This window comes from Ursus americanus, chromosome 4, assembly GCF_024610735.1.
Source record: "Ursus americanus isolate L20-20 chromosome 4, mUrsAme1.1.p, whole genome shotgun sequence".
Lineage (NCBI taxonomy): Eukaryota > Metazoa > Chordata > Mammalia > Carnivora > Ursidae > Ursus > Ursus americanus.
The window spans coordinates 32747088-32773580 of record NC_142130.1 but is presented as its reverse complement, the minus strand read 5'-3'; the positions used below and the strand labels follow the sequence as shown (position 1 = coordinate 32773580).

Here is a 26493-nt window from a genome sequence, read left to right as displayed (position 1 = left end):
CTGGGATCATGACCTGAGCCGAAGACACTTCACCAACTGAGCCACCCAGGCGTCCCTGTGAAAGTTTTTTGTTCTGGTTTACTACTACTACAATTTAGTCATTTGATTATATTCAATTACCACTTTGGATAGCTGACATTATAACGAAATATGGTATATTTGAAAAGTTAACCTGTTAGTAAACTAACCCTGACTCCCGATTTCGGCTCAGGTCATGACCTCAGGGTCATGGGATCGCGTCCCACATCAGGCTCTACACTCAGCAGGAGTTGGCTTGGGATTCTCTCTCTCCCTCTGCTCCTCCCCTCCCCACTCAAATACTTGCTTGCTTGCTCTAATAAATGAATAAGTAAATACAATCTTAAAACACACAGACAGACAGACAGAAACACACACACACACACACACAAACACACACTACCAAGCTGCAATCATACCCACCCATCGGCATGTGCAGATGGATCACTCATGATTCTAACTTCTCTTAAATGACCTCAAAGATCCACTATGTGAAGTAACTTACACTTTAACTGAGGCATAAATATGAATTTGCCCAATACGAAAGGAGCCCACGTGATGAACGCTAGCGTCTGGTGTTTCCATCTCAAAGTATCTTTGCTCTCTATGCTACTGCTGGTGATTCCAAGTGGAAAGGGCTAGGGAAGTGATGATGTCTAGCCAGAAAATATACATTTTGGATGAAATAAAGCACAAGTTGTTTATATGACTATGATTTTTCCCTCTAAGAAGGTCTTCATAACTGTGAGAAATCATCTTGCTATATGATTTGCTGAGATAATACATGTTAAATCTCTTGGTAAACTGTGAAGTGCTAGACATATGTAAAGCACTGGTACTGACAGACACACAGGCAGGCAGATCATAGGTTATAAAAAAGAATGTTTTATATTTTGTTCTTAGAATAGCATTTTAAAGATTTCAGCATTGTCAAAACACTTATTGAAACCAGAATAAGCTACTTATCCTTTACTATGGATATCAGTCATATGAAAGACTATGACAACAAACCGTATCATAACCACATTTTCCCCAAATCACATTTACGCTATCTTCCAATCAAAGTACTATATATCACTGTTAGGAACAGTATCTTACTCCCTGTCCAAGAACATCATATAATCCACGTAATGTTGTTGGTATATATTTTCAAATACTAGATATAAACAGGGCATACAAATTTGGAACTTGAGGTGAGTGAAGACTCAATAATTAACATTCTGGTTACAATACTCTTTCAAAGTTAAGTGAAGAAACTGGAAAACATTCTGGAATGGGGGGAAGAATGGGCTTTAAAATGAAAATAATAAACACTCTGGTCCAAATAAGAGAGATCAGTTGTGCGGAAGTTTGCCAGCACTTCGGCACAGACCTGCACCTTCACCTACCTTCTTGCACATGCTGATCTGCATGACCGCATAGCTGATGAGGGCCTCCTTTAAATCATGGTTCTTTTGTTCTCTGAAGCGTTCGATATCGGCCCAAGCATTTTTCACAAATTCTCTGAAATAAAATGTGTAGTCATCATTATTACTCTTATTCAAATTAAGTTAACTATATTATAAATTCTAATAACCAGTTCTCATTTGCACTGGTTTTTATTTATCTATATGGAGGAAAAAGCTGTTGTCTGTATAAGATAGTCCTATTTCTCTCTTCCTAAAAATTATACTGGGAGAAGCAGCAGAGAGACAGTCATACATTCGTCTACATTTTAATAATCAATATTTTTGCCACAAGAATCCCAGCTTCAGATTATTCCTATAAAACATCTGTAGATGGCTCTCTGACCCGGCTCACAAGCCTAAACCAGCCATGTGAAGCTGCCCTCCTGGGGTCACTGGAAAACATATACTCTTTTGACAAGATATATTATGTCACAATTATTATACACTTGCTTTTTTTTTTAATAACTTCATGTGTTATTTTTTTTTCAAGATTTTATTTATTTGTCAGAGAGAGAGGGAGAGAGACGGCACAAGCAGGCAGAGAAGCAGGGTCCCCACTGAGCAGGGAGCCTGATGTGGGACTCGATCCCAGGATCCCGGGATCATGACCTAGGCCAAAGGCAGAGGCCCAACCAACCGAGCCACCCAGGTGCCCCTATTTACTTGTTTTTAATGACAACCAGTTTTAAAAATTCTGAGAGGCATTTGTCTTTTAAATTCCATTCATAAAAGTTTACTTTTACTTATTTGGTGCCAGCAGTTCTAAAAATTAACAAAAATATCTCAACACCAATGATACACTCTTGGTCTGCCTTGATCTACTTACTATTGGATGAAAAACAACAATAAGGAAAATAAGCCAAACAGCAATGGCAGACCTTTGATAGCTGCATTTCCAGAAATATTTATGGAACAATGCCATGCCCAATGCAAGATGTTGAAACATAAAGATGAAGAAGACACACTCATTGACTTTGAAGGGCACTTAATTTAGCCAGGGACAATCACAGAGGACACCAGACCACCCAAAACAAAACGGCCATGTTATCGTGGCATGAACCAACGGCTACGAGAGCCTGCGAGGCCAGGAGTAAGCCTCACAAAGAAGTAGCACGAGAACTGAGCAATGAGGAATGATCAGGCTTTTGTCAAGTGATGGAGAAGAAAGGGCAAAGGGAATGTGCAAAGGACAGAAATCAGGAAAAGTGCAGGAAAATAACATTATCAAGTTAAAACTCTTCTTCCTCTTTCCCTCATACTAAAACTGTTTCTAGAACATGATTTTTGATAATTCAAATTTCTTAGGAATTCAATCACTACATTTTATTTTTTAAAAGATTTATTTACTTATTTGAGAGAGAAAGGAAGAGAGAGAGAGAACATGAGCAGGGGGAGAGGCAGGGAAAGGGAGAGAGAATTTGAGGCAGAATCCAGGCTTAGCGCAGAGCCTGGGGGCTGGATCCCACAATATCAAGACCTGAGCTGAAACCAAGGGTTGGATGCTTAAGTGAGCCACCCAGGCGCTCCTCAATCACTACAGTTTAGAAGAACCAGTATAGGGGCGCCTGGTTGGCTCAGTCGGTGGAGCCTGTGACTCTTGATCTCAGGGTTGTAAGTTCAAGCCCCACATTGGGTGTAGAGATTACTTAAAAATAAAATCTTAAAAAAAAAAGGCCCTAGAAGGACAGGCTATAATGCAGGAATGTTAATGAAGACGGGAAACAGTATAAAAAACCATCTGCCATGTAGTACATGTCTAGCTTTGTTACACATCTCAGCATTTTTACCTGCCTTCCAGATTCTTAGACTTCAACTGTTGTTCTCCTTCAGTTATTTGTTCTTCTAGCACCTTTATTCTGGCTTCTCTCTGCTCTGGAGTTTCTTGACCAAAGAGCTTGGTAGTCATTCCCTTCAAAGAAAATGTTCTCACGGTCTAAAAGGAAATAGAAACAGCTGAGTAGATAAACAAAATGTGGCGCATATGTACAGAGAAGTATTATTCAGCCTGAGAAAGAACCACGCTGCACCACGGATGAACCAGAGAACATTATGCTAAGTGGAAATCAACGCGTCACAAAAAGACAAATATGGTATGATTCTACTTAATATAAGGTATCTAGAGTAGTCAAAGTCACAGAGACAGAAAGCAGAATGGTGACTGCTAGGGGCCGGAGGGAAGGGAAACTGAAAGTTGATGTTTAATGGTAAAGAGTTTCAATTTTCAAGATGAAGAGAGTTCTGGAGGTTGGTTGCATGCACAACAGTGTGAGTGTACTTACTACTACTGAACCGTACACTTCAAAATGGTCAAGATGATCCCTATTATAACCACTCATTAACCCATGCTCTCATAAAATTGCTTTTAATTTGTATCAATACAAATGTAATAGGTGTACTAATTTTTTCCCACTATTCTGTAAGCTCGAAATCATAAGAGTAAAAATTACTTTTTAAAAAGAAAAATACAGATGCCTGGCTGGCTCAGTGGGTAGAGCATGTGGCTCTTGACCTCAGAGTTGTGAGTTCGAGCCCCATGTTGGGTGTAGAGATTACTTAAAAATAAAGTCTTTCAAAATAGATATATACATACATAAATAGAAGGGAAAAAAAGAGAAAAATCAGGCTAAAAAAATGATTAAGATGACAAATTTTGTTATGTATATTTAAACTACAATTAAACATTTTCTTAAAAAAGGGAAACAGAAAACTTTTGCCATTTCCCCCATACTCAGACAGAAGCCTCAGAAATCTTATAACCAGGGGGCTCCTAATATGATTCCTAACACTGGAATAATATGGAATAGTCAAAAAGAAAAAAATTCTAACCAAACTTCTCAATCAAATGGAAAACTCCCATGTAAAGTCTTAGGCATGTTACTTCTTTAGATCAGGGGTCATATTCTTTAAAATTTCTCTCTGACATAAAAAATAGATAAAATTCAACAAATGACAAAGGAAACAGACTGAACTAAAACAAACAAACAAAAAACATTTAAAATCTGCATAACACACACTGAAACTTGGGTATCTATCAATAAAACTTGGGTATCTATCTATCTATCTATCTATCTATCTATCTATCTATCTATCTATCAATCAAGCATCACTGCTTTAACGCTTCCTCATTCTCCAGAGTTTACTTAAACACTTTTCTCTTCACACGGAGGAGTAGAGAACATTCCCTGCTCCCTGAAAATGGCCTGGGAATTTCCCCTGAGTTTTAAAAATAAATCAAGCCTAGTGTACATGTTTTGTAGCCAACAGTCTTTTCTCATGTACATGTGACCTTTCAGACCTACCAGAGCACTTATTAACTATGAAGTGACGGATACATGGTGGCCCCGTCACTGTTTCATTATTCCCAGACTGTGTATTCTCACTGCAACAGCTACGTTATTCCAATAAAATGGCTGGATGGTAGAAAGCTGATCATAAAAAATGATCTAAGGTTCATACAACAAGATATGCAGTTTTCTTCACAAGTATCCACGCTATACCAAAAGCTCCTTCTTAGGAGAGATGCACTGACTGTAACTGGGTAAGGCTTTTCAAAGTAACTAAAGTCTCTAATATACTTTGTAAAATTAAACCTGACAAAGGTCGTTATTTCAATCACAAAGAATAATGTTTTTTCATTTGGACTTAACATAAATGAAAAGACACTTACTACACAGAGCGATGTTGGCAGATTTTTTTTTTAAGATTTTATTTTTAAGTAATCTGTACACCCAACGTGGGGCTCGAACTCACAACTCTGAGGTCAAGAGCCACATGCTCCACCGACTGAGCCAGCCAGGTGCCCTGGCAGAATTTCTAACAATGCTATATAAACGATGTTTTAATGGCTTACATCTTTTTATATCAAGATAGCAACCCAAAGAATTCTAAAGTTGCCCATAAATTACTCCCCTATAAAAGCTACAGGCGTCCTGAGTAGTACAGCTGCAGCCCCTCCCTCCTTGTATGGCTTGCTGCAATGATACAGAGACCTAAACACTCACCCCAGTTGCCAGTTCCTCGCATTGCTGCTTTTTGGAAGCTAAGTCCTGAGCAGCCATCTCCAAGTCATACTGCATAAGTTCATGTTTCCTGCATACAGCCCTAGGGATGAAAAAAAAGTGCTGCCATTTAATTTTTGTGGCTTCTCTTTTAACATATTAAAAAAAAATTTCAGGGGACGAGGGGAAGCATTCACAATGTCTTACTAGGCTCAGAACTTGTGTGACACAGAATTTTCATGTTTAAAATGTAGTCGCCCCATATTAAAAATTAAATCTAGCAGAACCTAAGAATATAAATTTTACATATACTTAACAAAAAAGGTTGGTTTTTAGATAGCTGCAACATTTTTTTTGAATGAATACACCATTACCACATATATTAACAACAAAATCTTTTGTGTAACACTGAAACTAATGGTGGAATCTCACAAAGCAACCGAATATTCTTTAAAAAGATTTCTCAAAATTTTCGTTTTTATACAGAAATGTCTTAGTTTTGAGGTGTCTAGGTGGCTCAGTTGGTAAACTTCCAACTCTTGATTCGGGCTCAGGTCATGATCTCAGAGTCAGGAGATTGAGCCTCACGTCCGGCTCTGTGCTCAGCAGGGAGTCTGCTTGAGAGTCTCTCCTCCTCCCTCTGCCCGCCTCCCACTTGTGCGCAGGCACTCTCTCTCTCCCAAATAAATCAATCTTGAAAAAAATAATGTCTTAGTTTTTATCATAAAAATAACTCACCCTAGTATAAAAAAAAAAGATTCTAATACAGGAATGCACAAAATAAAAAAAGTGTCAACAATTCTTTCTTTTCCCTAACTCCACTATCCAGACACAATCCGTATTAACAGATGGTGCCTATTCTGCCAGACCCTAGCTAGGCACTTACAGATACATGCACGCACATGCCTCAAGTGAGTCCATCTCATCTTACTTAATTATAGACCGCGAACATATCAATATACATGAATCTTTTCTACAGTGTGTAAGAACTGTACAGAATCCCACTATATTCAGCAACTGTCTTTTGCTTTGTAACATGACCTTGGTCAAACTTCTAACTCCTCGAAGTCCTAGAAAGAACAAGGCTAACAATGTGTGGATGTTTTCATACCAGTTACTGAACAGCTGAAGGAAAATTGGTGCTGTGTTGTACTAACAGAATTCTTATACTGCTCTTAAAAGTGACAGGAAAATAACCACAAGTGGCTATGACCAAAACACACCTATTCCAGGAAAATGATTCATTTTTTAAAATTGGACAGAAAAAATAGACTAATTTCTTAATTAAATAGAACTATATACCAGAGAATTCTGTTTGGCTCTGTAGGAGATACCATAAAAACAGAAGACAAAGTACTGATTTTAAGAACTTACACAAACTTACTAAGAAGATAGCAGATGTGGAAAGAATTACAGAATAAAAATGGTAACATATTGCCTAGTGACAGGGCTACATACACTCAGTCTGTATTTTGCATCCAATCTTCAAACTGAAAAAAGTAGAAAGAACATACAAACAGACCTGAGGCTGGAGATGGACAAGTTTTATCAATATTATGTTTCAAGAACAAGGGCTTGTTTTAAATGTCTATGCCTAGCACTCTACAACACAGAGAATCACAATGAGACCTCATTCACTACCTGGGGGATGAATCCATCTAAAAATCACCTTACTGTCTTTACTTCCTGGCAACATATGAAGAGAGTGGTGACCAGCCACAGGCTGCATCTGGAACACTTATTATTCTTACCTCAATGCTTCTGCATAAAACAGATATTCCTTTAACTGATCTGCATAATGTTCTTCATCTTCCAAAATATCATCGATAGAAGATGCATACCTGTTTAAAAGACATTGCATACAAACTTTTATCACGGTACAAAGTATTAATGATTGAAAGAAGTGCTATTTGCTACCCATCAGTAACAAAAGTAAGTACACAAAGTGAGAATAAGCATTTAGAAACATTTATGGCAATTTTTAATTAAATTTTATTGAATTTTACCAAAATGTTTTGATCAGCAATGGTTTAGAAATTAAAAACAAACAAACAAAAAAGGTCCTTCTTAAAGGTAGCTTAAGAAGCACCGGAAGACTATAGTATCTTTTGTTCAAAGATATTTTATGAAAGGGCTACAAAATCTGTAGAAAAAATAAGAGTTCAGTATAATTGGTGCTCAAATGTTCCTGGCAGCAACCACATACAGTAATGCCTAAAAGCTACAACAGGAAAAAGAGAGTAAATAAGATTACAAAAAAACTTTAGAAGCCTTATTTTATACTAATTCTCAACAGCAACCTCTGCTTTGATCCGGAGAAGCCCCTCATTGTCATGCCGTTCTCGTTCCTGGACCCGAGTCCCTCCTTGTACAGAAATTTGACAGCTCTTCAAACTGCTTCTCCAAATCCTACAGGCGTGTATCTCAGCACCTCTAGGAAATCTTCCCAGATCACTTTAGTCCTCAGTTATCACTCTACTTCTGGTCTTTTTTTTTTTAAGGCCATTCTCCAGGGTAATTTAAACAATTTTATTTATCTGAGAGAGAGAGAGAGAGAGAGAGAGAGTGCGCGAGCGCACACACGTGCGCACATGAGCAGGGGGAGGGGCAGAAGGAGAGGGAGAAGCAGACTCCCAGCTGAGCAGGGAGGACTCAGGGCTCAATCCCAGGACCCTGAGATCATGACCTGAGACAAAGTCAGCCACTTAAGCGACTGAGCTACTACCCAGGCACCTCCACTTCTGATCTTTTATCAGTAACTCACAAGTTAAATTTTATCAAATGTCTCATGTGTTGGTTTTATTTCTTCAATCACATTATAAATTCCATAAGGACATGTGTTATGCCATGTACTATTACTGAATGGTATAATAGGCATCCTTTTTGCAAATTAATTGTGACTTCTTAGCATGGGAAAAAAAGAAAAATATATTCTAGGTCCCCAGACTGCTCTATGTTGGCAAGTAAACAAAAGTTACTGAAGTTGTAAAAATAAATAAATAAACCTACATTAAGATTCACTGAAAAGCTATGTGCTTATAGGATTTATACAATAAGCAAAGTACATACTCTGTAATTACAAACTTATTTGTTGAGAGTATGGAATTTCTTCTATGTGACTGAAAAAAGTCTTGAGAATCATTGTTAAGAGTAGGAAAAACTGCCTTTAACTCATAAATCTATGATTCTGAAAGAGTTAATGTTAAGGAAACAAAAAAAGAGGAACCACAGGACTGGCGGCCTAAAGACAGGAAACAGTGAACAGATAAATGGCACATCTTGGGTAGAAAAATGTAAGTGGTAACGATTTTTAGGTATCAGTACTGAAATTAATTTTATTTAACGCTTTAAATAAGTCAACTGAAGGGATAATCCTAAATTCCTAAACATGCTAAATGAACAGAAGGCAGGAAAACTTCTTAGGGTTAAGCAAATTGCTTGAAAAGTAGCCAGTTAGCTTGAATATGGCCCAAAGAAATATTTAGATAAAATAAGTATTTTTTGTCTTTTTATTACTGAGTTGTAAGAGTTCTTTATATATTGTGGTTGGAAATGTTTACTCCCAGTCAGTGGTTTGCTTCTTCATTATTTTAGTGGTGTCTTGTGTGTGTGTGTGTGTGTGTGTGTGTGTGTGGTAAGTAAACATAACATAAAACTGATTTCTAAGTGTACAGTTCAGTGGCATTAAGTACATTCACACTGTTGTGCAGCCATCACCACCACCCATCTCCAGAACATCTTCATCTTCTCTAACTCCCCATTCCTCCCTCCCCCAATATTATCTTTTGATAAGCAAAATGTTTAATTTTGATAAAGAACAATTTACCATTTCAAAATTTTTTTCTTTCCGTGTTCTAAGAAATCTTTGCTAATTTGAAGGTTTCAACAATATTCTCACGTGTTTTCTACTAAAAGCTTTAATTTTAGCTTTTATACTTATGTATAAGGATCCAAATGGCATTTTTGCTTTGTTTTTTGTTTATTTTATTTATTTATTTTTTAAAGATTTTATTTGACAGAGATAGACAGCCAGTGAGAGAGGGAACACAAGCAGTGGGAATGGGAGAGGAAGAAGCAGGCTCATAGCAGAGGAGCCTGATGTGGGGCTCGATCCCATAACGCCGGGATCACGCCCTGAGCTGAAGGCAGATGCTTAACTACTGCACCACCCAGGCGCCCCTGTTTTGTTTTTTAAAGACTTTATTCACCTATTTGCCGGAGAGAGAGGGAGAGCACAAGCAGAGAGAGCAGCAGGCAGAGGGAGAAGCAGAGCGAGCGGCAGGTAGAGGGAGAAGCAGACTCCCCGCTGAGCAGGGAGCCCGATGCGGGACTCGATCCCAGGACCCAGGGATCATGACCTGAGCGAAGACAGACACTTAACCGACTGAACCACTCAGGAGTCCCAATTGCATTAGTTTTTACGTAAGGTATGAGATATAGCTCGAGGTTAATTTGTTTCCATGTAGATAACCAGTTATCCCAGAACCATTTCTTGAAATGTATTATTTAAATGCTGGTCTATTTCTGGACTTTATTCTGTTCCATTGTTTACCTTTACGTCAATAGCTATCTTGATAGCTGCATCTTTACAGTAAGTCTTGAAATAAGGTAATATGTTCCAGGATTGTTCTTTCTCAAGACTGTTTTGGCTACTCTATGTCCTTTGAATTTCCATGGAAGTTTTAGAATTAGTATACCAATTTCCATTAAAAAGTTATCAGAATTTTGCCTGGGACTCCAGTTTGGGAAGAATGGACATATTAATACTACTGAGTCGTCCAATCCATGAATACATACATTTATTCTCTCCATTTATTTAGGTCTTCACAATTTTCTCTCGGCAGTGTTATACATAAAGTTTTCAGTGTAGAAGTATTTCACATCTTTCATTAAATTAATCTGTAGTATTTTGTAAGTATTGCTTTTCAATTTTTGTTTTCCAATTGTTGTTGCTAGTATATAAAAACACTTTGTTTTTTATATATTGATCTTATATTCCGCATCCTTGTTAAATTCAGCTGTTAGTTCTATAATATTTTTGGTTGATTCTTTATGATTTTCCATGTAAAAGATCCTGTTAACTACAAAAAAAGATAGTTTTAATTCTTCCTTTCTAAGATTGATGCCTCTTACTTGATTTTCTTGCCTGACCAGGACTTCTGATACAATGTTTATTAGAAGTGGTAAGAGCAGACAACCTTGCCTTATTCCTTGATCTTGGAAAAGCATCAATACTTCACTATTAAGTACAACATTATCCGTAAGTTTTCAGTATTTCGCTATTAGGTACAATACTAGTTTTAAGTTGTAAACTGAAGAAATTCCTTTTATTCCTAGTTTGATGAGAATTTTTGTTGTGAGTGAATGCTGAAATGTTTTTCTACATGTACTGAATTCAATATGCAGGTTTTCTTCTTTATTATACTAATATGTGAATTGGACTGATTGATTTTTGAATGTTTTAAATTAATCTTGCATTCCTGAAATAAACTTGCATAAGTCAGATCTGGATCCACAGTGTATAATATAAAGGCCAGCAAACCTAATAAAAACAGAAGAATCACTAAACTTCAGCACTAGACTTCACCAGGGGTTTTACCTTAACTGTTCTAGGTACTTACACGTCCATATGGTGACCAGCACTCTGCAGTCCGTCCCCCATTTCTTTTTCTATGGCACTCCACTCACTAGGGAGAAAAAGATAAAACCAAACACACCAGGAATTAGATATCAAATATTTTATACGGTTTTTTTTTTTTTTTTTAGCTAGCTTTTAAACAATATAGTTTCTGTATTTGGATTTATTTTCTGTGACTCAAATATGCTGCTTTCCCCTTAAGTTTAACAACTAAATGGAAGTGAAAACTTTAAATTGTTCAAAACTTGCTAGCTGCTGCTGCTAAGTGCAAAGTAAGTATCACACAAAACAGCTTCTGCTTCTAGACAACTTTCTCAGCTGGGGTGCCTGTTTAAGTCAATTGTAGAGCTTCGAGAAACCACGGATGCTGGCCCTGCTCTTGATCTACTTAATCGGAATCTCTGGGCTACTGCTGAGATAGGTATACTGTCTAAAGCTCCATGGATGAATGCATTTAAGCTAACAAAAAAAGACGACTGTACAGAAACATTAGGTATACAGTAAAGCTTCAATAATTACACTAAATTTGATGAGAAAGTCTACTAGAACTACGGATCATTTTGTTGTCATTTCTTTTTTTTTTAAAGATTTATTTTATTTTATTTTATTATTTTTAAGTAATCTACAGCAAATGTAGGGCTTGAATTCACAACCCCAGGATCAAGAGTCACCTGCTCTACCAACTGAGCTGGCCAGATGCCCTTTGTTGTCATTTCTATGAAATGCTTCTCATAAAAATTCCTTTTTATGGGAGTTAACTATGTATATTACAGTAAACTGAAAAATATAAATCTGCAATCCCAAATACCAAGAGATGAAATAATTTGATATATATGTATTTCTTCCCAGTCTTTTTACTCATTTCAATATGGCTGAGATCATATGGTACATGCAATTTTGTATCACGCTTTTTTCCATTCGGTGTTTTCCTGTATTATTAAAACAATTTATTCTAAGCATGGTTTCATACGGCAATTCAATTTTTTTAAACCATTTTCCTGGCCATTCAGGTTGTTTGTAATTTTCCTCCTACATAAAGAATGTATAAGCCTCTTCAACTGCACCGTATCATGAAAGGAAAAATTTAAGACACTATTATTTTGTTAATATGTAGTTTTTAGATTTTTATGTTGTTGAAATACCAGATTATATGCTTATAGTATTAGAAGGAAGAAAACCTCACATGATTTTTAATATTGTCAAAGCAAAACAAACATATAAATCACCTATACAACACTATGGTTATGATTAACAAAAGAGGTAAGGCTGCTTCTAATAATTTTCTTATATGTTTGTAACTACTCTCAAGATAGTAATAGCAAGTTAACGTTTTTTTACTAAAGCCACATTTACAATGCCTACAGGACAATTCTGCTTTTATATATCTCTGTCACCTCAAATTCAACATATCCAAAGCCCTGTTCTTCACACGAAAAAGGAACGTAAGGGTTTTGGCAGATGACAAATATAACCAGCCAAAAATAAAATGCAGCGAGCACAGTTAATGTAACTGTAGGTCATGTTACTAGAATTAATGCCATGGGGCATTTGGGTGGCTCAGTCAGTTAAGCATCTGACTCTTGATTTCGGCTCAGGTCATGATCTCAGGGTTGTGAGATCAAGCCCTGTGTGGGGTTCCATGCTGGGCATGGAGCCTGCTTAAGATTCTCTCTCTCCCTCTTCCTCTGCCCCTCTCCCTGCCCCAGCCTCTCCCCTTCTCTCTAAAAGGAAAAAAAAAAAAGATTTAATGGATAGTCCAGATCAACTGTCTCCTGGACATCCCATCAGCACTTCATCCATCTAATTAATCTTTGAGCACCTTACTATGTGCCACCAACTCAACACCAACATTACCAAATTTAATTCCTTTGTTTACCAAACAAGACTAAAAACCAGTTCAAGGAAGGTAGGACTCACACTTTATCACCTATGTACGCCTATTAAGTAATTTAGAGCCTGATAAATACATGGTATTCACAGCTTGCAGGTAAAATGAGAAAATGAACCAGTAAGCTAATTAATAAATGTGAGGAGGGAAACATGTACTGGATTCTATGGATCAGCACAAGACTTCAAGGTACATGCAGTCTTAGCCCTCTGCTACTCAAACTGTGGTCTAGCAACAGCACCGCCTAGAATTTCATCAGAAACGCAGGATCACAGGGACACCTGAGTGGCTCAGTCAATTAAGCATCTGCCTTCGGCTCAGGTCATGATCCCAGGGTCCTGGAATCAAGTCTCACATGAGGCTCCTTGCTCAGCGGGGAGCCTGCTTCTCCCTCTGCCTGCCGCTCCCCCTGTTTGTGCTCGCTCTCTCTCTCTGACAAATAAACAGATAAAATCTTAAAGAGAGAGAGAGAGAGAGAAAGAAAAAGAAAGAAAGAAAAGAAAAGAAGAGGAAGGAAGGAAGGAAGGAAGGAAGGAAGGAAGGAAGGAAGGAAGGAAGGAGTAAATGCAGGATCACAGAACCTATTCCAGACCTACTGCATCAAAATACTCCTTTTGCACCTCTGTCATCTCAAATTCAATATATATAGTTCAATATAGTTCTCCAGGTGATCTGTATGCCCATTAAAATTTAAGAAGCACTACTAAACAAAAGGTTCTAACCTGGGGTCCAAGGATATGTCTAGGATTGGAAATAGAAAATGTTAACCAGTTTACAGGGGAGAGGAGGAAACCATTAACATACAAGGAACTGAGGTAGTTGACCTAATATCAATATTATAAGAGGAATAATTGAATCTTCTAAGTACTTAATGAGTGGGTAACTGTCACAGATGAACCAGATCAAAAAGGGTCTTGGATCTTTTGTAGAATCTGATGAAAACTATGGACCTTTTCCCTAAGAAGGAAAAAAAAAAATCACAACAAAATTTGGCATGTAATTTCAGAAGCTTCTGACAACCTGAAGTCCATCTTCACCTCTTAGATTAAAGCTATGACTTATAGGGGCGCCTAGATGGCTCAGTCAGTAGAGCACACTACTCCTGATGATCTCAGGGTCCTAAGTCCCAGCCCCACGCTGGCTGTAGAGATTACTTAGTATCTTTAAGGGGTGGCTCAGTTGGTTAAGCACCGGACTCGTGGTATCAGTTCAGGTCTTCATCTCAGGGTTGTGAGTTCAAGCCCAACATTGGACTCCACTTAAAAAAAGCTGATGAAAGCAGCTTTATATTTCTTTCTTCCCCTCTCAAATTTCAAAACAAAAATAAAACAAAGTAAGTTTTTTTTCCAATTAAGGGACACTCATCTTGAAATTTTTATGACTCTTCCAGGCCAGTAGTAACTCAAAAGATAAAAAACACCCCCCCACCACCAACTGGCACTATTCAGCGATCCTCTCTCACATTCCTAATTAATACCTGTAACAATGCTTCTCAAACTGGGATACTTCATAATGGATATTTGAAGCCATGAGATAAACAAAGCACAACTGTTCTGAAATTGACTTTTACTCTTACATTTGAGGGGGGGAAAAGGTTTTATACATATATTTAAACAACCACAGATGTTTTACGGAATAAAATGCAAATTTCGCATATACTAATAGAACTCAAGCCTTCAAAGAGACTGTACTTGCCACAGCGCCTTCCAGCCAATCCCCAGTGGAGCTGGTAAGAGGAAGCAGAGGGTGCGCTTGTGCCGCCAAGTTCAAGACTGTCGGCATTTGAGACAGACTGCCCTAGTATCACTCCCCTTGAGCTTCCTAACCAAAGAATCCACCTGACTTGTTCTCAGCAGAGATACTTGCTTCGCTGAGACAGAGGCTGACTAATGCTGCCTCCTACAACCTACTGCTCTTCTGCTTTAAGGCAGCTCTGCATCTTCTGTCTTCTCTCCGCTTCACCCTTTCACCCCTGCTCCCCCATTCAAAACAAAACAAACAGAACCTGTTTCTCCCCTTCCAGAATAACCTCAGGGACTTCCTTAAGTCTAACAAGTAACTTGCTGTCTTCCCTTCCTTAATACTTTCCTCTCATTCCTAGGACTATTGCAATAGCACCATACCACTCAAACCAAATGGCTCTCCATACTAACACCAAAGATTGACTTACCCGTTTCCCCTTTTCATCGGACTCAATTCCTCTACAGTTTAACTCCAACTTCTTCTTGAAGTGTTCCCTTCACTTGCCTGACACTGCACATTTCTAGTTCAACAATTTTCCAATGTCTCCCTCACTGGTTCTTTTTCTTTGCCCGATCCCTTCTTTTTTCAAGTTAAGTAATCTCTATACCCAATGTGGGGCTTAAACTCACAACTCCAAGATCAAGAGTTGTATGTTCTACCAGTTGAGCCAGCCAGGGGCCCCTTTGCCTGATCCTTAAACACAAGAGGTATTTCCCAAGGTTTGGCCCTGAGTCTCTCACAGACTTACGCCACCCCTTTAACATTCTCACCTAACCCTACATTTTCAAAAATTATTCTATTACGATTCATCCCTTATACACAACTCATGTTCTCACCAGCCTCTTAAACCACTGATCCAAATTTCCAATTGCTTGACAGAAATTTAACTCAAATGCAATCTATCCAAAACAGAACCCTTTCACTCATCCCTCAAACCTGCTACTTCTGCTACCTTATCTACTGCAATCTTTCTAGTCATTCAGCTGCTTATAAGTTAAATCTTGGTAACCTAGCACCTACCATGGTAGCAGGAGCTCAGCAAACATGCCTACTAGCAACTACTCTGGTTCAGGCTCTTCATCACCTTAAATTCCTGAACCACCTCTGGTCTCCCTGGCTCACTTTTCATAAAATATTTTAGATATAAAATGGTTTTCTATTCATTTACTGAGTTGGCAAAAAGACCAAACTGTACAATATCTCATCACGAGAAACTGATACAAATAATTTTCTTTGAAATTTGATTCAACCAAGTGACCTTTTATCTACATGTTTCTCAAATTAATACAAGTCCATTTACTTATTATAATAAATGTGCTACATTTGGGAGTGTCTATGTTAATTTTTTTTAAAGGTTTTATTTTTAAGTAATCTCTACACCCAACACAGGGCTCAAACTTACAACCCCAAGATCGAGAATCACGTGCTCTACCGACTAAGCCAGCCAGGTGCCCCCTGTTCATTTTCAAATGAAGATATTCCCAAGCTTCACTGGAGTTCCACTGTAAGTCAGTCAAACATAATGAAACAGACTTCAGGAAGGTGACTACTATTTGTCTTTCTTCCCATTATACTACTCCTTCATGTTTAGCCATATATTCCTGTTTACATGTTTACAATTATCAGTACACTTCTCTTCATTAAAAAATGTCTCGTCAACAAATGCGTTGGGAAAACTGGACAGCTACTTGCAAAAAAATGAAACTGGACCACTTTCTTACATCATACACAAAGTAAATCCAAAATGGATTAAAGATGTAAATGTGAGACCTGAAACCATAAAAATCCTTGAAGAGAGCACAGGCAGTAATCTCTGACATCAGCAATAGCAACATTTTTTCTAGATATGTTTCCTGAGACAAGGGAAATAAAGGCAAAAATAAACCACTGGGAATACATCACAATAAAAAGTTTCTGCACAGCAAAGGAAACAATCAGCAAAACTAAAAGGCAACCTTCAGAATGGGAGAAGATATTTGCAAATGATGTATCTGGTAAACGGTTAGTATCCAAAATAAAGAACTGATGCAATTTAATACACAAAAAACAAATAATCCAATTTAAAAATGGGCAGAAGACATCCAGATGGCCAATAAACACATGACAATATGTTCAATAACAGTTATCATCAGGGAAATACACATCAAAACTACAGTAAGATATCACCTCATACCTGTCAGAACAGCTAAAATCAAAAACACAAGAAACAGCAAGTGTTGGCTGAGGATGTGGAGAAAACAGAACCCTCTGGCACTGTTGATGGGAATGTAAACTGGTACAGCCACTGAGGAAAACTAGGGAGGTTCCTCAAAAAATTAAAAATAGAAATAAATACCCTATGATCCAGCAATTACGCTACTGAGTATTTCCCCCCCAAAAATACAAAAACACTAATTCAAAGGGATACATGCATACCATGTATTGAAGCATTATTTACAATAGCAAAACTACGGAAGCAGCCCAAGTGTCCATCGATTGATGAATGGATAAAGATCTGAGATATATATATCTAGATATACATATATATACATATATGTATATATATAGGAATATTATTTGGCCCTAAAAAAGAATGAAATCTTGCCATTTGCAATGACATAAATAGAGCAAGAGAGTATAATGCTAACCAAATAAGTCAAAGAAACACAAATACCACATGATCTCACTCACGTGTGGAATTTAAGAAACAAAACAATTGAGCAAAAGAAAAAAAAAAAAGAGACAAACCAAGAAGCAGACCCTTAACTACAGAGAACAAACTGATAGTTACCAGAGAGGAGGTGGGTGGGGGATGAATCAAACAGATGATGGGGATTAAAGAGTACATTTACCATGATTAAAAAATAAATAACGTCATATAATCCTGATACCATCCCAACCTGCATTGAGTTTCAATATACTGATCAACCAAAGACTTACGGATAATATGCTACTCTCATAAGTTAATTAAATATATCTGGCTCCATATCTCACACCTGACATTTCATTTTTTTTTTAAAGATTTTATTTATTTACTTGACAGAGATAGACACAGCCAGCGAGAGAGGGAACACAGCAGGGGGAGTGGGAGAGGAAGAAGCAGGCTCCTAGAGAAGCCTGATGTGGGGCTCGATCCCAGAACGCTGGGATCACGCCCTGAGCCAAAGGCAGACGCTTAACGACTGGGCCACCCAGGTGCCCTGCACACCTGACATTTCAAATAAATTCCAAATGAATCAAAAATTTATGAAATCACAAAAATGTAGAAGACAAGTATTTTTTATACTCCACAGTGAACAAAATGTCATTAAGATACACAGAAAAATCAGAGGCTATTGTTTTTGAAAGGAGGAAAATTAATCATTTATATGTAATTGAATTTAATAAATAGAATATTTCTGCATCTCAAAAGTCACTATAAGAAAAGTCAAAATACATAACAAAAGTGGAAAAACTGCAAATCATTTCGCTAAGTCCTATTTCTCCCAAAAGATAAACAACTCCTGTACATCAACTAAGAAACCAATCAGCCCACCAGGCTCAGGGCAGAGCCTGCTTTTCCCTCTCCCTCCCCCCTCTGCTCCCTCCCCGACTCATGTTCTCTCTCAAATAAAAATCTATTTAAGAAAAAAAAACAATCAGCCCAACAGAAAAAAAGGGGGCAAATGATATGTACGGATAGATTATGAAATAGGAAAAAAAAAAGAAAAAGACTGTTAATCATAATAAAAAAATGTTTGACTTCATTCATAATTAAAGAAATGCAAATTACAACTACAGCGAGAAACCATTCCTCATCACTAGTCTGGTAGAGACAAAAGCTAGCTAATGTACCGTTGAGTAATGGTGTAAGAAAACAGATACTAATACTTTGCTGGTGAGAGGTTAACAGCTTCTGTGCAGGGCAATTTGGCAATATCTACCAAAACTACAAATGCAATTATCCTTAGAGCCAGGAACAGCACTTGTAGAACCTGCAGAATTTTATCCTACAAACATACTCATACACGTGTGAAATGACATGAACAAGAACATTGCAACAGTGAGTGACATAACAGAAGACTAGAAATCATTACCAAGAAGAAACTGGTTAAATAAATTATGATCCTCCTCCTCCTCGATAAAACTCAATACAGTTATTTCATGATAACAATCTACCTTGGAGAGCAGCTCTTCAGTAAAAAAAAAAAGTAACAAGTCAACATAGCAATGTATACAACATGCTCCCCTTCCATGTTAAAAAAAAAAAAAGATAATGCATGTGTTTGTATGTTAATATATTTATAGTATTACAAATTTTACTAGATGGATACATAAGAAACCAAGAAGAAAACTAGTATTAGCTGTCTCAGAGAAGGAGATCTGGATGGTTCACAGAGAAGGGAGACTTTTCACTGTAAAAGCTTTTATTCCTATTGAATTTTGTGCCATATGAATGTATTACCTATTTGAAAATGTAAAATGAATCATTTTTAAATTAATCCAATCAAAAGGACTTATAATGGAACATTAGCAAGGACATTTTCTTATAAAAAAAGATTTGGATATCAACTTCTAAGATAAGATGTCACAACCAAAATAATAGAAAAAAATCCACGAAAGGTTCAAAAATTAACAGAATATGCAAGCACTATATGCAAGAAGATTCTAAATTAATTATCATTAAAATTACCCCAAGACTGAAAAACTCATCTTGCAAAATCCTTCAGAAATTATAAAGTTACACCAAGAAAGAATAAAAAGAATATCACTAATTCTATAAAACAGTTATTTCTAATGGAATCTTTTGGGGCATTCTGCCAACAAAGTAAAGGGCACTGGTCACTGCTTCAGAGTAGTTTCATTTTTATCTGCTAAATATATTGGATTTCTTATTTTTTATTTAAGGAAATACTTTAAAACAAAAACTTTGAAAACTACTATTAAGGACATAATTTCAAAACAGAACTTTCTGACATTGATATTGTAAGGAGCTAGTTATTTGAAAAGATAAAACTGGTAAACCTTTAGCCAGACTCAAAAAAAAGGGACTCAAATAAAATCAGAAATTGAGGAGAAATAAAAACCAACACAAGAAAAAAAAATCAATAAGAATAAATTAGTGTAAATCAAAACCACAATAAAGTATCACCTTACACTCGTCAGAATGGCTAAAATAAAAAAACACAAGAAATAACAACAAGAAAAACCAACACCACAGATATAAAAAGAATTATAAGAGAATATTATGAAAAATTATATATGCCGAAAAATTGAACAACCTAGAGGAAATGGGTAAAATTCTTAGAAACAAAGCCCTCCAAAAGTGAATCAGGAAGAAACAGAAAATTTGAACAGACTAATTACTAGCAATGAAAATGAACAGTTAAAAAAAAAAAAGAAAAAAACTCCCAACAAACAAGTCCAGGATCGGATGGCTGCATAAGTGAATTCTACCAAACATTTAAGAAAGAGTTAATACCTATTCTTCTCAAACTATCCCAAAAAATAAAAGAGGAGGGAAAACTACCAAATTCATTCTACGAGGCCAGCACTGTCCTGATACCAAAACCAGACAGATACTACCAAAACAAAACAAAACAAAACAAAACAAAACTACAGGCCAATATCTATGATGAACATAAATGTAAAAACTCTCAATAAAATATTAGCAAACCAAATCCAACAATACATTAAAAGGATCTTTTCCCAGTCAAGGGAGATTTATTCTACCAATGAAAGGGTGGTTCAATATTCACAAATCAATTAACATGATACATCACATTAACAAGAGAAAGAATAATAATCATACAATCATCTCCATAAATGCAGAAAAAGCATATGATGAAGTATAACACCCATTCTTGAAAAACCTCTCAACAAAGTGGGTTTAGAAGACATTAATAAAGGCCACATATGAAAAACCTACAGTTAACATCATACTCAATGCTGAAAAACTGAAACCTTTTCCTCTAAGATCGGTAAAGGAACAAGGAAGTCAACTCTCACCACTATTACAGGACTGGAAGTCTTAGCCACAGCAAGCAGACAAGAAAAAGAAATAAAAGTCATCCAAATTGGTAAGGAGGAAATAAAACTTTCACTACCTGCAAATGACATGATACTATATATAGAAAACCCTAAAGACTCCACCACAAAACTACTAGAACTGATAAATGAATTCACTAAAGTCACAGGACATAAAATTGATATACAGAAAACTACAATATTTCTGTACACTAATAATGCAGCAGAAAGAAAAATTAAGAACCATTTATAGCTGCACTAAAAATAATAAAACACCAAGGAGGTGAAAGACCTCTCATCTCTGAAAACTATAAAATATTAATGAAAGAATCTGAAGAGGACACAAATAAAAAGACATTCCATGTTCATGGACTGAAAGAACCAACAGTTAAAATGTGCCACACTACCCAAAGCAATCTAGAGATTTAAATGCAATCCCTATCAAAATACCAAACAGCAGTTTTCATGGAACTAGAACAAATAATCCTAAAATCTGTGTGGAACCACAAAAGACCCCGAATAGCCAAAGCAAACTTAAGAAAGAAGAACAAAGCTGGAGCTATCAAAATCCCAGATTTCAAGATCTACTACAAAGCTGTATTAATCAAAACAATATGGTATTGGCACAAAAACAGATACACAGATCAATGGAACAGAATAGAAGCCCAGAATAAACACACACTTATATGGTCAATCTACAACTACGGAGATAAGAATATCCAACGGAAAAAAGACAGTCTCTTCAACAAACGGTGCTGGGAAAACCGGACAGCTACATGCAAAAGAATGAAACTGGACCACTTTCTTTCACCATACACAAAAATAAAGTCAAATGGATTAAAGATGTAAATGTGAGACCTGAAACCATAACTCTTAGAAGAAAACACAGGTAGTAATCTCTTTGACATCAGCCAAAGGAAACATTTTTCTAGAAATGTCTCCTCAGGTAAGAGAAACAAAAGTTAAAATAAACTATTGAGACTACATCAAAATAAAAAGCATTTGTATAGTGAAGGAAACAATCAACAAAATAAAAACACAACCTACTGAATAAGAGAAGATATTTGCAAATGATACATCTGATAAGGGGTTAATATCCAAAATATATAAAGAACTATAGAAACCAACAGCAAAACCCCATAAATAAACAGCAAAACCCCATAAATATATCAGAAATAGGCAGAAGATCTGAATAGACATTTTTTCCAAAGAAGATATCCAGACGGCCCACAGACACATGAAAAGATTCTCAGCATCACTAATCATCAGGGAAATGTAAATAAAAACCACAATGAGGTATCACCTCTCATCTGTCAAAATGGCTAGAATCAAAATGACAAGAAGTAAGAAGTGTTGGTGAGGATGTGGAGAAAAAGGAATCCTCCTGCACTGTTGGTGGGAATACTAACTGGTTTAACCACTATGGAAAACAGTATGGAGGTTCCTCAAAAAATTAAAAATAGTATTACCATATGATACAGTAATTTCACTACTAGGTATTTATCCAAAGAAAACAAAAACACTAATTCAGAAAGATATATGCATCCCTATGTATGCTGCAACATTATATATAATAGTCAAGATATGGAAGCACCCCAAGTGTCCATCCATAGGTGAATGAAGAAAATTTATATATAAATATATATCTAGCTCACATCTTCCTTATCCACTGTGTGGGTATACACATACACAATGGAATATTACTCAACCATAAAAAAGAATGAAATCTTGCCATTTGCAACAACATGGATGGACCCAGAGAGTATAACATTAAGTGAAATGTCGGAGGAAAACAAATACCATATGATTTCACTCATATGTGGAATTTAGGAAACAAAACAAAAAAAGAGACAGATCACAAAAAAAAACCAAAAAACCCCAAACTCTTAAATACAGAGAACTAACTGCCAGTTGCCAACAAAAGGGGCTGCGGGGGGGGGGGGGGGGGATGCAAAATGGGTGTAATAGGTAAAGGGGATTAAGAGTACACTTATCTTGATTAGCAATGAGAAATGTATGGAATTGTTGAGTCATTACATTGTACACCTGAAACTAATACAACACTATATGTTAAGTATACTTGAATAAAAAATTAATTAATTATACCATAACATAAAAAATAAATAAAAACTAACTTCTACACTTCAGACCCATAAATTTTCAAGAATTATAGTTCTCAAGCAAAAAGCTAATTAGAGCTAAATCATTTATTTTTAAAAGTTTATATAATGCTTACCTGAAAACTCGCCCATAATTCCCATGCACTTTATATACACCATAGAGTCGATCTGCTACTCTCTGGAATAAATTTGTAAAAGAAATTACTATTAGATCAACGTTATATACAGTTTACTCTTTAAAATAAGGGAAATTTTATCCTCTTTAAAAAAAATCCTTAGTACAATAAACTTGGAAAATATGAAAAAGAAAAAACTTAAATTTCCCAAAGTCTCACCATGGGGAGAAAAAAAACCTACTGCTGTCATATTTATGTAATTGCTTTCATATACACACATACACACAAAATCAAGAACATATATAAACATATTTTAATTATTGTTTTAAAATTTCCTATATTAAAAGTGATAGGGGCACCTGGTGGCTCAGTTGGTTAAGCAACTGACTTCGGCTCCGGTCATGATCCCAGAGTCTCAGGATCAAGTCCCGCACTGGGCTCCCTGCTCCCTCTCAGCTCTCCCCTCTCTTCTCTCTTTCACTCTCTCTCAAATAAATAATAAATAAATGTTTTTAAAAAAGTGATAATATTTTTATCCAGCAGGTCAGCATTACTTTTAATAAATATCACTTTAAATAGTTGCATAAAATTCCACCTAGCAGTGTATAAAATATATAAGCACTCCGTGTTGGATATTTAGCTATCCCTAAGTTTTTTAGTATTATACATAATGTTGTAATAAACATCTCTGAGAATAAAGTTTTTTCTAAATTTCAGATTGTTTCCTTATGATAAAGTCCTTAAGGTGGCATTTATCAGGGGGAAAAACAAACATTTTCAATTTTATTGATAGCTTTATACATAAATGCTGAATACATACAACATACTTCAAGGCTACTTTATCATGATAACTCCTTCTAACCAACACGTTATTTTAATAAAAACAGAATTATAATTTAGTTTGAGATGAAATATATACTGCCTACCTGTTCAGAGAAATTTTACAAAAGACAAAACACCACATACTCTCCTCCAAAGTGTTACGGACACAAACTGAAGACCAAAAGGTAATCCCACAAAAAATCCTAAACACTAAAAAAAATTCCTCATATACAAAAAAAAAAAAAAAAAAAAATTCTTGGTACACAGTTTCTAAATGTCCTGAGGATAAGTTATGTCCCTAATTCCTCACTCAAATGTGAATAATCTGAGGAATTAGGCATCAACCATACAACAAATACTAACCCTTTCAATTACTCAGCTTAAAGTGAATGAACCAGCAGTGTAAATACTTGGAGCAGGTGACAGGAACATAAAATGTTTTCCATCTCTCCTTGGCTTGCCCTAAAGGAACATATACCCACTAGACCAGAGAACAGCACACCACAGGACTGCACCTTGTTCTGTAAAGTTTTATTAGAACAGTCATGTCAGCATTGTCTATGGCTGCTTTCATAGTAGAGCTGAACAGATTTGACAGGGATCATATGACCCCAAAAGCTGAAAATATTTACTATCTGGCCTTCAGTAAAACTCTGCCCATCTGTGCACTAGACTCAGGACAAAGCTCATAGCCTTCATTCTGCTTGAAACATTCCAGACTCAGGACAAAGCTCATAGTCTTCATTCTGCTTGAAACATTCCAGAGTGTTCCCCAGACCTCTCAACTAATTTCTCTATGGATGTTATTTCCCAATTATTTTTTGAGTCCTACAGAGAGTGTCAAAGGTTGTTTGCTGTTTTTTTTTTTAAGTTGTTCCATCATCAAGTAAGTTTGGGAAACACTGAGATGATAAAATTTAACACTTTTCTTTTCTGCAGGACTTTTTAAACCTTTAACACCATATACAAATTGTGACTATTCATGAGAGAGAGATGGTTTGCAGTAGAAAACATCATACAAAACTGGCATTCCAGAGAATATGAAATGGAAAATGTCATTCTAGACCACTAGCTTTCCTAGATCTTTGTACTCTGAAGATCAAACCTCTTCTTGAAAGCTGAGCATTTTATCATGCACTAAGATATTAAGTATGGAAGAGCGGGAGAGCATGTATTAACCACATAAGAACAGAACTATAAGAACTCGAGTACAAAACGCAGATCCAAAATAAATGCTCAAAGACAAAGTTTGGGGGTGTCTGGGTGGCTCAGTCAGTTAAGCGTCTGCCTTCAGCTCAGGTCATCATCTCAGGGTCTTGGGATCAAGGGATCAAATCTTCCTCCTCAGTGGGGAGTCTGCGTCTCCCTCTACTCCTTACCCCTGCTCATGCTCTCTCTCTCAAATAAATAAATAAAATCTTAAAAAAAAAAAAAAAGCAAAGACAGAGTTTGTAAATCCCAAGGATTTAAAAGTTTATTTCTTTAAAGTATATCACTCCTGACAGCTGGTACAAAAGGACCTTCTACCATCATAGTAATTAGAACTCTGTAAAGTAATTTGGCCCACAGAGCATACCCAAAAGAGGCAAGAGTCTTCCTATACCAAAAAGGTGAGCAACCACATGAGGACCTACCCACCCATGAACTAGACCACAGACACAGACACTCAGCAGTTGTTAGGAGACCAATGTTTTTGGTATCAACTATTCATGGAAACAAATGGATCTAGCCAACTAAAACATGACTTGTACCTAGATCATCAGGCAGTGAGAAAGAAGATGAAACAAAGAAAAACTATAATCAAAGATTATCATTTCTAGAGAAAAGGAAAAGCAAAAATGGCAGAGAAATAAAACAGAAATGATTAAAACCTAAAACCGAATTCATTCATTGGTCTTTGGTAATCAAGAATTTTGGTGCCAAGCAAAAGGGGCTGTACCCAGTGATTTAGTCCAGACTGCTATTCAATTTCATTTCTGTTGACAAGTCTTTCTTTTTGAAAACTGATCATCTGACAACTGACAGGGAAAGAGTGACACCTAGCAAATTCTATGACAGCAGAAGAAATGTGACAGACTCACCCAATCATTTTACCCAGCTCAGAATCATTCGGAACTGTAAGAATGCCTTTTCTATCCTCACTGAAGTAGTAGCTGATTAAATGTTAAAAAGGACGGTGTATGGACATTCTATTAGATGATCTTATTTTGAACATCTAGACGTGCACAGCTTTTCATTTATTTTGAACTACTTCCTAAGGATTCAATGATGAGATGTAAATCTTGAAACTTACTGCCACAATGGTTCCCAAACGAGCTGCATGTAAGACTTTATATTACCACCATCACCAAATGGCTCACGAACACTAGATATTACCATCTTTACCACTACAAAGGTCAAGTAGTATTTTAATAATTATAATTTGCACTTTTACAGTATTTGCAAAGATAAACATCCCCCCTCCCTTTTAAATTTGATTTTTCCCTAAAGAGGCAACATGTATTATAGTAGCAAATACAGGATTTGCAGTCAAATGTGAGTTCAAATTCCAGCTCCTTCTTACTTTAGGGTTTGACTTTGGAGATTTATTAAACCACTCCAAGCCTTGTTATTACATCCTTCTTTTGGAAATGTGGAAATGACCTTCATCATATAACTCTGTGAGGATTAAATAAGATGACATTTGTAAGGGTCCTGGCATTAAGGAGGATGACTCA

At 36.4% G+C, this 26493-nt stretch overlaps 1 protein-coding gene across 1 annotated transcript in view; it reads right to left on the bottom strand.

Moving 5' to 3' along the window:
* Window positions 1-26493, bottom strand: part of SNX4 (sorting nexin 4) — a 62832-nt gene that overhangs the window by 3693 nt on the left and 32646 nt on the right. The window contains exons 8-13 of the mRNA XM_045812582.2: window positions 22955-23016; window positions 11086-11151; window positions 7216-7305; window positions 5468-5567; window positions 3254-3399; window positions 1407-1521 (exon numbers count right to left, since the gene is read on the bottom strand). Coding sequence (XP_045668538.1) covers window positions 1407-1521; window positions 3254-3399; window positions 5468-5567; window positions 7216-7305; window positions 11086-11151; window positions 22955-23016 — 579 coding nt within the window. The remainder of the gene's footprint in view (window positions 1-1406; window positions 1522-3253; window positions 3400-5467; window positions 5568-7215; window positions 7306-11085; window positions 11152-22954; window positions 23017-26493) is intronic.